Consider the following 12901-nt stretch of genomic DNA (forward strand, 5'->3'; position numbering starts at 1 on the left):
TAGATTTATTATCGCTGTGGACTCTAAATTAGCCTAACTAACATGCCTAACGATACTAAAGTGACCAGGTTGATGGATTTTTGTGCAAACCAGGGCACAAAGAAACCAGTTTCTTGAAACAATTCAAAAGCATTAATATGCACTATACAGGCATTCCAAATGTCTTGTACAAACACAGATGTGCCAAAGGAAAAAAATTGCCCAAAAATCATAAAAAAATGTATATCCCAGCCTCAAACAGAAATGATTTCCCCCGGCCCTCGACAATGTATAATCAATCGTAACTCAAGCACATATATGTATGTTAACTGACCTTACCAGGACTAATCCATACTGGCTATGGAATATACTGCACTATATTGAAATGAAATAAACGGGGGCAGACAAAAATCAGTAGTCCTGTATAAACACTGTTTACAAAACAAATCTGATTAGCTGAGAATTTTAGTTGGGTGACCTTCAGTTGTTTCTCCTGAGAGGAGTTCTTGACTGCAAGGTATCAAGGAGTATTTTCACAGTGGAGCTGGAATATATGAAACCAACATCACACCAAAATAATATTTTAAATAAAATAAAAGTGCCTTTTGCCCAGACTAACAGGAATATCTTGGCTGTACTGGTTGGCAAGCTAATACTGCGAGAGTTTATGATATTGCTAGCTACCATTTTTAGAAACTACATTAAACGCTTCTTAGTTCTCCAAACCCTTACTTTCTTAGATGGTCATCCGACTAATCTGTCAAGCTTCCAGTTTAGGCCTACCTTGCCAATGATAGGTGGAATTGCTCACGACTCTGAGGTCCCCAATCACACATTGTTAAGAGCGCAGAGTAGTGTAAAATTCAAGTTCACCTTTTCAGACTTCTACGCGGGATCATTTACAACTGCAAATGCTTGGCCTTCCCTCTTCTGCAAACAGAACTCTAAAGGATTCCCCTCGGCTGTTGCTAAGCCACATACGCATTTGTATGGTGACGCCAGAACAAAAGTACAGTAACCCTCAGCTCAGTGCGTTGTAAGAGTGTTGCGAATGTTACACTCCAAACATGCCCGAGCAGAACACATAAATTAGTTAGGGCTGAAGAAACCTGTGTGAGGTTTAGTGCAACGGGAGAAAGCCGTTTTTAATGAGTTCCCCTCCCTCCCTCTTTCCCAGACTGGCCTTAAATGACCTGGGCAGGCAATGCAGAGGAAAATTCAATACTGTCCACATACAGAGGCTATTGGAAGAGTCATAATTTCAGCATTTGCCGTGTTATTGGGTTACTAGTGCCATTCCCGTACAAGAAAAAGAAAATCTGTTACACAGGCATACAATTCAACGATATATAAAAAGGCAGTTCTGAAAAAAACCCTTAGATGAGGGATCTCATAAAAATGGACAAATCAAGCAAAAACATTATTTAAACACTTCTCTCTAACGCAAAGGTGAAAATGTACACATAATTAAAGCAAATCTATGATCCAGAAAATTCTAAATTCCAGAATAAATTTAAAAAATACTACAATATTTTCCAGTTTCATTTACCTGCCAAGAAAGTACCAGGACTGTCCAGAGTTGGGGTCTGCTTCTAGTGACTTCTGCAGACACTGTATAGCATAGCTGTCCTTGTTGGCTTTATCTCCCAACTGATCCACCGTGTGATGCATCCAGCCTGACGAGGAAAAGGCAGGAGGAACAAGAAAAGGCTCCAATCAGTGAGCGTTATGATCCTCCCGATTAGCGAACCAGCCGACAGCTTCCTAAGACCAAAAGCGGCCCCAAACTGAACCGGCATGGACAGCGGGCGGTGGGGAGTCACAGAAAGGACCGGAACCTCTGCAGGAGTATGACCTGGGACCCGCCACAGGAGAAAACGGTTCATCGGCTGCACCCGATCAGATGCTGGCCAGACAGGGACAGGGGGGGTGATGGTGTGGGAGGTGGAGGAGGGGCTCTTGTATTGCTGTTTCTAAAGACACCCCCCCCTCTCCCAAATCACATGCGGCGGCCATTGTTAGGGAACCGGGACGCCTCCCCTCAGTGTGTGGAGCCGCTCGGTCGCCGTTCCCGCGTGCATTACCGCCGAGGCTCCCCGCCCCCTGTGGCATGCCGCCCGGGAGCAGCTCGCCATGACAACGGCAGTTGGGAACAAAATGGAAAACCGGTTTTGAAAGCTGCTGCTGTTGCCTAATTTTAGAGGCTGGGAGAAATGGTGATAGCGAGGGTATTAGAGGCGGCGGCTTGGAGCGGTGTGCGTGTGTGTGGGCGAGTGTACATGTCCACGTTTGGCAGCGTTCCCCCACAACTGACACAATGATATTGAATGATTGCATCATACAAACCAGTGTAAACTTAGGAGGGCTGGGTTGATTAGGAAAACCAAGGAGAGTAGAAAAACTGGGAATACGATCCGAGTGCAGTGCCACGTGCATGATGCAACACTTGCTGATTTGTGTGCGCGTGCGTACCTGGCTCTATGCAAACTCGAAGTGTGCATTTTCTTTTTCCGTCCTAAAACAGCTACAGGCGATTGTGAAACCGCTGTGGTGTTCAGAGACATTCAGAGGATCTGAACCATGATAACAAAGATAAACAAATATAACGTGAATTTCAAAAATAAACACCAATAATGACAACCCTCAAGGTAAACGCCATACAGATAAGGCAAAAGCTCCTCTGTAACCTCGTTTTGCTAAACAAGAGAAAACCAGCAGCAAAGGTAAATACCTTTGAAAAGTCCTCCTGAAACATAAAGGTATCAGTTCTCAGAGTGCTCTGATATTTCTGGTGTCTCTGAGCTCACGGAGCGAGTCAGGCGGTGGCAGAGGGAGCAGCTTACCCAACTGTTGCAGGGTAGTCGCCTTCACCTGTGCAGGAAGATTTTCAGCCTGTAGAAGTGCCTCATACGCGTCTTTCGCAGCACGGTACTTCTTCTGCAGACAGGGGGGAGGAGAGAAAGAGAGAGAAAGAGGGGGGTTACCAGAGTGAGAGAGCTCAACTTTTCAAAGAGGAACGGAAGGAAGTGACATGTCATGGTCTAGCCTGGTCATTGAGAACACAGACACTCATTTATTTTCCATACTCCAAACATACACTCATCTCCAACACTCAGAGACCAAACACACTTATAAATGCAGCTATAATATGCTAGCAGGCTGCCGTTACACATATGAATGGCATGCCTTGAAACAGTCCAATATAAGGGAAGCGATTTACCTGAATTTCATACAAATGAGCGATGTGAAATTGAACTGTGGGGGGAAACAAAAAAGAAGAAGAAAAAAAGGAAATAATTAATATTCCAAAGGAGAAAAATTACAAATACAAACAAGCATCATGCTGGGCAGATGGTAAGTAAACCAAGGATCATACAAAAATAATCTCTGCTGGACTACATTAAATCCAATTTAAATCTTGACTAATGTCTATAACAATTGGTGTTATAAGTCTATGCATTTCTTTGATTTAATGGATTAAATGGAACAAAATTTTAAATTAATATTATTAATCCTACAGTGATGTCGACAGCGTGGCAAAGAGATTGCATACAGAAATGGGAACCAGTGTTTCCTTGGTAACCAAAAATCTTAGGCAATATGAAATGGCAGCTCTATAAATATGAGTGAAGATCAGACATGCTGCCATTCCATATCCATCAAAAAGCAACCAGGAGCCTTTCATTTTCATAATGCCTCATCCAATAATAGGGTTGCACCTTGCGCTGGCTAAAATTCAGTTGCAACATCATATCTTCTTTGCACAAAAATGTGTTTAGCTGAAGCACTAATCCAGAGAAACCTGGAAAAAGAACAGTGGCAGCACAGAAATGATTTCTTCAATGCTACTTACTTTCAGCTTTTGACAAAGTGCAGGGGGTTGAGTCAATTAAAGCCAGCTGAAAATGCTAGGAGCAAGGGAAAGAAAAGGTTGACAGTTAAAATCACTGTGAGCACTGGGCATCAACAACTTTGATAGAGACCGTCAAACATCTGATTGCAACATGATCCCAGTGCATTCCAGAACATGTACACAGTACATTGCTGCATTCAGAGCATTTGGCAATATTGTTAAAATGTATATACCTAAACAAACAACACTGTAGTCTGTTAAGGTAGACGGTATCACGAAAAACATTAAAAAAATCGTCACACAACTGTCGAAAAAATTGAAACGATCACAGAATCTGACACCCACGACTTCCATGACAAGCACCCAGCCAACTAAATTCCAAAGTCACTGTGCCCTTAAACTGGAAACAACAGACTCTGGCTGTACCATGCGGATCTTTACAAAAGACTGCATGAAAATGCATGGACGTGCTTGCGGGTTTAAAGCCCAAGGCAGCAGCGAATCAGAAGAATCCCAGCAGACGAAGGGGCGGTGCCACTCTGCTCTGATATTAGAATGAAGAAAGGACAGCCACAGCCTACTATACCTACACCTATGCCTGTGTGCCTGCAATACTGTTTATTACGGTTTCAATTTATTTAATTTATTTAGGATTTTTTCCCTTTTTCTCCCAATTTGGTAGCCAATTGTAAAAATAATAATAATGTATGTGTGCACAGTTTCCAAGATGGCAACCTTTTCATGGGAACAATAGCAGGAAACCATTCACTGTAGAATACATGCTATTAGTTACAATATTATAGGACAACTGCTATTATATATACCGCATTTTCCGGACTATAAGGCGCACTTAAAAACCTTTAATTTTCTCAAAAACCGACAGTGCGCCTTATAGTCCGGTGCGCCTTATATATGGATCAAATTGTTAATTGGTTGATCCATAGTGGTTGTACACGGCGCTCTGTCAAAATGTTTCAGTACGGCTGGTAAACTACAAATGCGCACCGTTTGCAGCATTACAGTAGTCAGGGGGGGGTCGCCAAATACCGGTAGGTACTGTGCTTACCTACCCCCAGTCAAACACCACTTGTAAATAAAGACCCCAAAATGGCACCTTTGAAGAGACACGCTTACGACGCAGAGTTCAAACTCAAGGCTATCAGTCACGCAGTAGAACATGGGAATAGAGCAGCAGCGAGAGAATTCAACATTAATGAATCAATGGTACGGAAATGGAGGAAGCAAGAAGAAGACCTGCGCCAAGTAAAGAAGACTAAAAAGAGTTTGCGAGGGCACAAAGCGAGATGGCCACAGTTGGAGGACCAACTCGAACAGTGGGTTGTTGAACAGAGAGCAGCAAGTAGAAGCGTCTCTACAGTCACTGTTCGAATGAAGGCAGCAGCGCTAGCACAGGACATGAACATCAATGACTTTCGAGGCGGTCCTTCTTGGTGCTTTCGTTTTATGAGAAGACGTAATCTCTCCATCCGCACACCAACTACCGTCTCGCAGCAACTGCCAAAAGATTACCAAGAAAAGCTGGCCACTTACGTGTGAGTTGTTGTGAATGCCTTTCTTTTACGAGTTTACTGATTTAGGGAAAAGTTTACCTCCACGTTTGGGAGAACAAGTGAATAGTATGCACATTAACGTTTGAACAACGTTGAGTTTTTGCACTGCTGGTTTGTATTGTATTAATAAAGTTTGACTGACTGAGTTACGGTATCTGACTGTTTTGTTGACTTAGCGCCTTATAATGTGTGCGCCTTATCGTCCGGTGCATCTTATATATGGAAAAAATTCTAAAATAGGCCATTCATTGACGGTGCGCCTTATAGTCCGGTGCGCCTTATCGTCCGGAAAATACGGTAGGTTTCAAATCGAATTTTACCTTCTAAATTATCAGAAGGAACACGGAGAAGCTAATTTGTATGCTGACCATAAAATTTCTGCATTTGCAAACATTTCCCACCAAATTGAAGTTAGGCTGACAAGAGCTGACGTCTTCCAGGACTGAATTTTGAATTCTGACTGAATCCACTTTACCATCTACCAACTGCATGTGAAACTGTAGACTACATTATCTCCTGCTAAACAACTTTCTTTACAGTATATTTCTGTAAATGTTGGCAGATGGAACAAAACCAGTCTTTCAAGTAGTACTGGTACATCTAGATTTTCTCAATACCGGCACTTATTGTTTTCCACTTCAAGCATTTTTGGTACCATTTTCAAAATCTGAATTAACTGTTAACACGATGTTAGAACCTGTGCATCCAGGTGGATAAAATGAGGATAAACAACTCTGCTTTTTGTGCTGCTATGTGGACCACATAAAGCACCCAGTTACAGAGAAAGAGATTAAAAAGGGACTCCATGCGAAACCGTAACACACGCTATAAACAACAAATTGCATTCGCTGAAGCAGAGAATGCAAATGGTTGCAAATGAGGAGGCACTCTTTAGAGAGGTGGGACAGATCACTCCAGAAAAGTGCCAGTGAGACCTCCCCCATTTGTTGTCCGACTTATTGAGCATCCGACGTCTTGGTATAAATAGATAAGTGTAAAGCTAGATAGAGAAGCAAACCAACCTTTGGCATTATAAACAAAAGTAAACACCACTGCACAATCAACCTAACTATACCTATGCCAGTGTGCCTGTAATGCTCTTCAAACTACCAAAGCGCAGAATACTAATGCACAAACCAATTACTTTAGCTAAGATGAAAGCGAATAGCCATTGGCCAAAATAATTGACAGATATACATCTTATTTTTTTTCTAGACTACAACAAATGAAGAAGTGGATGCTTTTGAACGCTTTTTTACACAGCTAAGAGAAGATTTTCCACACAACAGATTCCACCCAGGAGCTGATCACATGCAGTACTCCAATCCTTTCGTTTTGCTTTCATCCGTTCAGGCATTTCTTTTGAGCAAAACCAGATGAGGACAAATTGCTTTGGTTTCAGGCCATTTACATGCAGAACGCTTTTAGTCATTGAGATATGACACCGTTTCCCCTAGCATCTCTGGCCAAAATGCCCTGAAACAGAATCACCTTTGAATGCTGCTTCGTTACCACAGTTTTTCCCAGAGTCAAAAGGCCAAGCTAAAGCCCCTGTAACACTGAACATCATGGGTATAAGCTTGTGAACAGAATTAGAGCAAAATGTCCTTATCGTGCTTTACGCAGATATGACGAGCTTAAAGAAAAATTACCACAGTAAATTAGCAAAGGCTTTATCCGACTTCTATTTTTACAGTAATCCATCGGTAGCCGTGTCAAACTACATTATTGGCTTGCCGCATTCCTATATAGTGTCATTTTATTTATGCAGCTGGGCACCTAGTGTGGCTTACAGTACAGCCGGCTCAGCTGGCCACTGTATCAGTTCAGCATTCGGCCACTCCAGGAAGGGGATGCAATCAGAGCCCGTCCAATTCTCTTCATGTCGTCTCCATTACTCACATTCTGAGCATAAAACGCTGGCCGCCTGAATAGTGATGGCTTTTTGATGGCTGGGGTTGGTCAAGTGCATTTTCTGTGTAAAAGCGTCAGATTAAGTTATAGCACCTCTCCAGCTGAATTCTGCAATTTAGACTTCTGGCTAAACAGCATCAAGACAACAGTTAGTCCACCTTCAAAGAATGAACGACTTTAATCTGATCTAATTTTGGAGACAAGCAGCCTTAGAGAGTCCAAGCTACCAAACTAGCCAGTCTAACCGCTAAATTAGGCATACTCTCTTATATGATGTGAGACACTTAGTAATGCATAAATAAATCACCAAAATTCTGGGATTTTGCACGGTAGCGAATTATCATTTTTGTTCAAAGTTCATTTTCACTAAGCAGTGCCAAAGCAAGCAACCAATGCTTTGTAGTAGGTCTGGTATAAGCCATGCCCTAGAGAGCCGCAGGGTGTTCTGGTATTGGCGCTACTCACTCAGTGCCTCAGTTAAAGCACCCGATTACCCAGTTAACTCAACTACCCAATTTCTTAGTTCTGCAGTAGCTGCTGATTTTAAGTTGAAAACAAACTGGCAGCTCTACAGGACCAGGATTGTTGAGCCGCGCTTTACAGTCATTACAGTGAATAAGTAGGAGCAGAAGGTCAGGATCTCAAACTGCCCCACTGAAAGCTCAACTGGCACCTGATGTCCACTTCCATGCAATAACCTTAAAAGATACAATAGAGGAATCGCAGCAACAAACACCTTCAACCGCAACACCGTTTTATCCCTCCCCCTTCTCTGTGAACCCCCACACCATTGGCTGTGGCAATTGAAACCAGACCCTAGAGGGAAGTACAATTTCAATTGCTACCCGTACAACAAAGATAAGGACCAGGGCCTATTTATTATTTTTTTTAATCAACAAATAAACAAACAACAAAGCAAAAGTGACCAAACTTAACTATCCAAATACTGCTTACCTCACCAACACTCATTAACAGTAAATGCATGCATAAGACTACATCCGATAGCATCTTAAGCCGAGGACCGGCATGGAGCAGCAGCCAGCCAGCAACGGTGTGCTTCATCAATAGACACACGGGTGCATGTCCGAGCCGGTTAAAACGCGAGGCTGGCCGGCCGGGAACAGAGTGTACTGTGACCTTGCTCTCAGCGTGTCATCACGGAACAAGCCCTTCGCTCCCGCTAATGCCGCTTCCCCTCGCATCGCTCTGCCCTTCAGAAACACTGTCATAGTAACCAGCCGCCAAATCCGCCGGATAAAAGCAGTCGTAGCGGCGAGCGAACGGGGACCCCCCCCCCCTCTCCGTCGCCCCGCCAAAAGCAAATTAGCCTTCAATTACTCTCCGTCAGCTGGCTACAATCAAAGGCCAGTCACCTGTTCAGATGCTAATCCAAATCCAAAATGAAAAAAGTTCAACAGTATGATGACATGACAGAATGGAAAGGGAAATGTGTACATTTAAAGCATTAAACGTAACAAAAAAAAAAAAAAAAAAACACATCTCAAATGTAAAAGCATGCCTCAGATCCAGACACGGCTTAGCTGATTCAAAGCACGTCGTCCTACAGCAACACCACAATATGACAATCTGCTCCACAGAATTAAGAGCAAATGAAACCGAAATGGGAGAGACAAAAGCAATAATAATGCAATAAGGGACACTGCAGCCTCGACCGAGCGCCGGATGAGAAATAGCCTGTGCGGCGTTAAAATAAAGTAAATAAATAAATTAAAGGAACCCACATGCCGTTGTTACGCCAATCGGTCCCCTGACGGGAACGCCGCTCTTCCGCGCCCGTGCGCCGTTCCCATCCGAACCGAATCAGAGGCGCGTGCGGGGCTAATCCGCGCTGAGCTTCCGCGTGGCGAACTCTCAGGCGACGCCAATTAGCCCGGCCGGACCGCCGCTGCGCCGCGCTAGCAGACACACGGAGCGTCTCGGCGCTAAAGAGGTGACAACCCCCACCCCCCGCGGAACGGAGCGTTCTTCCGCCAGCCTTTATCGGGGATCGCAGTGCGACTGCGCCGAGCGCTATTCGGGAGACGGCGGCAGCTGCCAGATGACACACAATACCTCCGGGGGGTACGCGGCGCGCCTCCCTGCCAGACTCCTCTCCCGAGGCGCCAGCGTCTGCCCGGCGATAGGCTGACTCAGCTTTGCTCGGAAGCCGGTCGCCCAATAACACTAAAATAACACAAAAACGGCACGTTTCATAAGGAGGTGTTTGCATGCGCCTTAATGTCATGATTTTAAAAAGAGGGGGAGGGGGGGAGGGGGTGTCAGGAGTCTCGCTCTCTGAGGTCACGTTCCGGATTCTTCCATGCATTCTTCTCAGTTGGAAATGGGCACAAAGAAAGACCTGATCATTTATTCATGAATCTAACAGTGTTCTGCTTTGAAAGAAAAAAGCTGCACATTACAGGCTGCACAGCCACTAAGGATCTTAGATACGAACCTGAAAGTCTGCCATCAACAACTCCTCCTCCACCACAGGCTAGGATGTGTGTGGGTGGAGAGGAGGGGGTCCGTTCCAAAAATTAGAGGCCACCAAACAAGTTTTTTTAAATGGGAAAATTTCGTTTAAAAATGAAGATTACATGGAGGCTGGAGTTGAAGGACTCCGGGTTTTCCTGCAACTGAGGGAGCAGGGGCAGCCTGACATGATCGGAGGTGGATCCTCAGAACGGTCTCTTTTGTTCAGCTAACTGGGACAGGGCGACTCGTGCGTAATCGCGGCTATGGCAACGCGCCAGGGCCGGGTTTGTTAGGGGCCGGGGAGGGGGTTTGGAGGGCGTTCAGCTGGGTGGGCTCATCGATGCGCCCTTCAGGTTCCACTCTCGGATCTCTACACAACACTGGAAACCGTTCACTAAGCAACGGAAGAATCTTAATCGATAGAAAATGCTAAGACGAAATGCTACTTAAAATAGTAAGTGAGGCTGGACAGCATCACCAATAAACACACCGTAAGCATTGAATCAAGCATATCAGACTGGAAACCACTCACCAAGCAACAAAAGAATCTCATCAATAGAAAAGAACCCGGGATACGTAACATTTACACCCCAATCCCCCCAATCTACACCCCAATTAGTTAGGTTGTAACGATTTTATTTCAAAGTGAAAATCACAGTGTATAGAGTGAGCACCATTCATTTTTTCATTCAAGCACTTCAAGTTTACTTTTTTGCAATTGCATTTGGAGATTGTTGTTGGGGTGTGACAACATGAGAGAGCAGTGGCAAATTAAGATGTGCCAAAGTCTACACCAGCAGGACTACAGTTGCACTACAAGATGCAAACCATTGATAAGCCTGAAGAACAGAAATGCAAGATTAGTGTGTTAAAAAGCACCTAAAAGAGCCCCAAGAGTTCTGGAACAAATGACATTACATTTACATTTTTGTCATTTGGCAGACGCTTTTAATCCAAAGCGACTTACAATGCATAGGTTGTATCATAAGTCAAAGCATCACATCCAGAACTAGCAAAATATAAACTAGCAAAATATACATGCAATGCTGTTCTAAACATAGATGAGACAAATAAACCAGAGAGGTGGTAAGAGGAAAGTACAGCCACCTCAGAGAGAGAGAGAGAGAGAGAGAGAGAGAGAGAGAGAGAGAGGAGAGAGAGAGAGAGAGATGAGAGAGAGAGAGAGAGAGAGAGAGAGAGAGAGAGAGAGGAGAGAGAGAGAGAGAGAGAGAGGAGAGAGAGAGAGAGAGAGAGAGAGGAGAGAGAGAGAGAGAGAGAGAGAGAGAGAGAGAGAGGAGAGAGAGAGAGATACCCAAGATAAGCTTGTTCGATATGATGGCCATTGCAGAATATGAACAGGGAGGACAATTTGAAAGGGAAGCAGGGAAAGCAAAGATGCTTCGATAACCACATACGATATTGCAACGGTGCATTAATTCTGGGAGGAGGGCGTTTGAGGTCCTTCGATGGTACAGGGGGTAAAAAGGTTGACAAACAGGATCGAGTGCTCTGACTTTTGGTGCCATTCATTACACAATGTCTGAAAACCACAGCCCTGGGGCTCGTCCGAGCCAGTAAAACCGAGGAATGGAACTATCCCGGAGAACAATGCGAGCATTCACAGGTGTGCGTTTCAAGAGGAACGGCCAACATCCACGCTGGAAAAATGCACCAGCTGGCCAAGAATGCCACATCTTTGATTTCATTGACCTATTGTCCTTTCATGTCCCACAGACAAAACAGACAGTACAGAAAATAAATAACAAAAGCCACAGGCGTATTTGACGGGGATGACAACAAAACGTGAATACAAAATGTACGCACCACTGAGCAGAGCGCTCGCAAAACGATCCTGACGGGGCCAATCTGTTAAGATACACCCATGGGTGCTTACACTGCCCACTTCTACGAGAATCCGGAAGCTGTTCATTCACTCCTACCAAGTGAGATCTGATCCTTTCACAATACAAGGGAAGCACACCGAAAGCAGGCAACTCCATCCTCCATCCTGAAACTCCTAAATTCATTTTGACATTAATAACGAATATGACCAGTAACTTGCCTGCTAGTTAATACACCAGACATGCATTGACAGGTGTGGCAGTAATTTCTCAAATTATGAAAATAAAATTAGTTCATAAATAGTAGTTATAAAAATATAAAATATAAATTTATAAGTTATATAAAATAATGCCAAAACATTACGACAAACATCAAGCCTAATATATACTCAGCTAGTTACCCTATCCATGTCATATAACGTTGACAAACGACAATCTCCTTACTCGTTTGTGGAAATACAAAGTAGCTGTAATGCCGAACATAAAAAACAACTACAAGAGGTGCAGACACATTTCTGAGTGCAGTTCAATTCAAACAATTCTGCTTCGTCCCTTTTTGCTCCTCTCAATTAACAGGCATATTCACAGGTGCGGTGTCACATCGTGCCAAGTGAAGTTTGCGCTTTAGCAGACAGGTCCCTCTCACCAGGTCCCAGTGCTGCGGGAAGTACCTTTAGGCTTGACTCGTAGTCTGTGTTAACCTTGAACATCACACCGAGCCGCAGGTGGATTTCCTTGGCCCGGGAGAAGTTGGGGTCGATGTAAAGCACTTCCTGAAACGCTTTTATCGCCCTGCAGGGAGAGAAGGAGAGAGAGAAGACGTCACTGGCGCTGTGAAGAAAGGGGATGTGGGTTCAGAACGAAATAAAAGGTGGAAAATCCAGGTTCAGAAAATAAAAGTCCTCGCCAATGTTTTGTTCTAATCAAGTGGATTTGCTAAGTAGCACTGGACTTTTACTTTGACCACCGGTGACCAAATCAAATTACATGTTGACTCATGTACTTTGCGCTTCGCTGAAATGCAGAAACGAGATGGACAACATCTCAAACCCCCTGAAGAGGACATCTTTGTTGGGAATATATTTTTAGCCGCACGTACAGGCGACTGGGATAAGCAGGTTGACAGGAAATCTACTGACCGTTCAAACATCAGGGGCTCCAGTGTAGCAAGACACTGGACTTCTAACCTTCAGGATTTCGGTTAAATTCCCACTTAGGACACAGTTAGGACAGCTGTTGAACCCTCGAGCAAGCTACTTAACAATATT

At 44.1% G+C, this 12901-nt stretch overlaps 1 protein-coding gene across 4 annotated transcripts in view; it reads right to left on the reverse strand.

Annotated features, from left to right (window-relative positions):
• LOC133123885 (lysine-specific demethylase 6A-like) overlaps window positions 1-12901 on the reverse strand; it is a 70101-nt gene that overhangs the window by 27306 nt on the left and 29894 nt on the right. For all 4 annotated transcript variants that reach the window (XM_061234584.1, XM_061234582.1, XM_061234583.1 and 1 more), the window contains 5 exons: window positions 12305-12425; window positions 3833-3887; window positions 3200-3234; window positions 2823-2916; window positions 1529-1655 (listed from right to left, as the gene is read on the reverse strand). In XM_061234584.1, coding sequence (XP_061090568.1) covers window positions 1529-1655; window positions 2823-2916; window positions 3200-3234; window positions 3833-3887; window positions 12305-12425 — 432 coding nt within the window. The remainder of the gene's footprint in view (window positions 1-1528; window positions 1656-2822; window positions 2917-3199; window positions 3235-3832; window positions 3888-12304; window positions 12426-12901) is intronic.

Source organism: Conger conger, chromosome 3 (genome assembly GCF_963514075.1).
Source record: "Conger conger chromosome 3, fConCon1.1, whole genome shotgun sequence".
In the NCBI taxonomy this organism is placed as follows: Eukaryota; Metazoa; Chordata; class Actinopteri; order Anguilliformes; family Congridae; genus Conger; species Conger conger.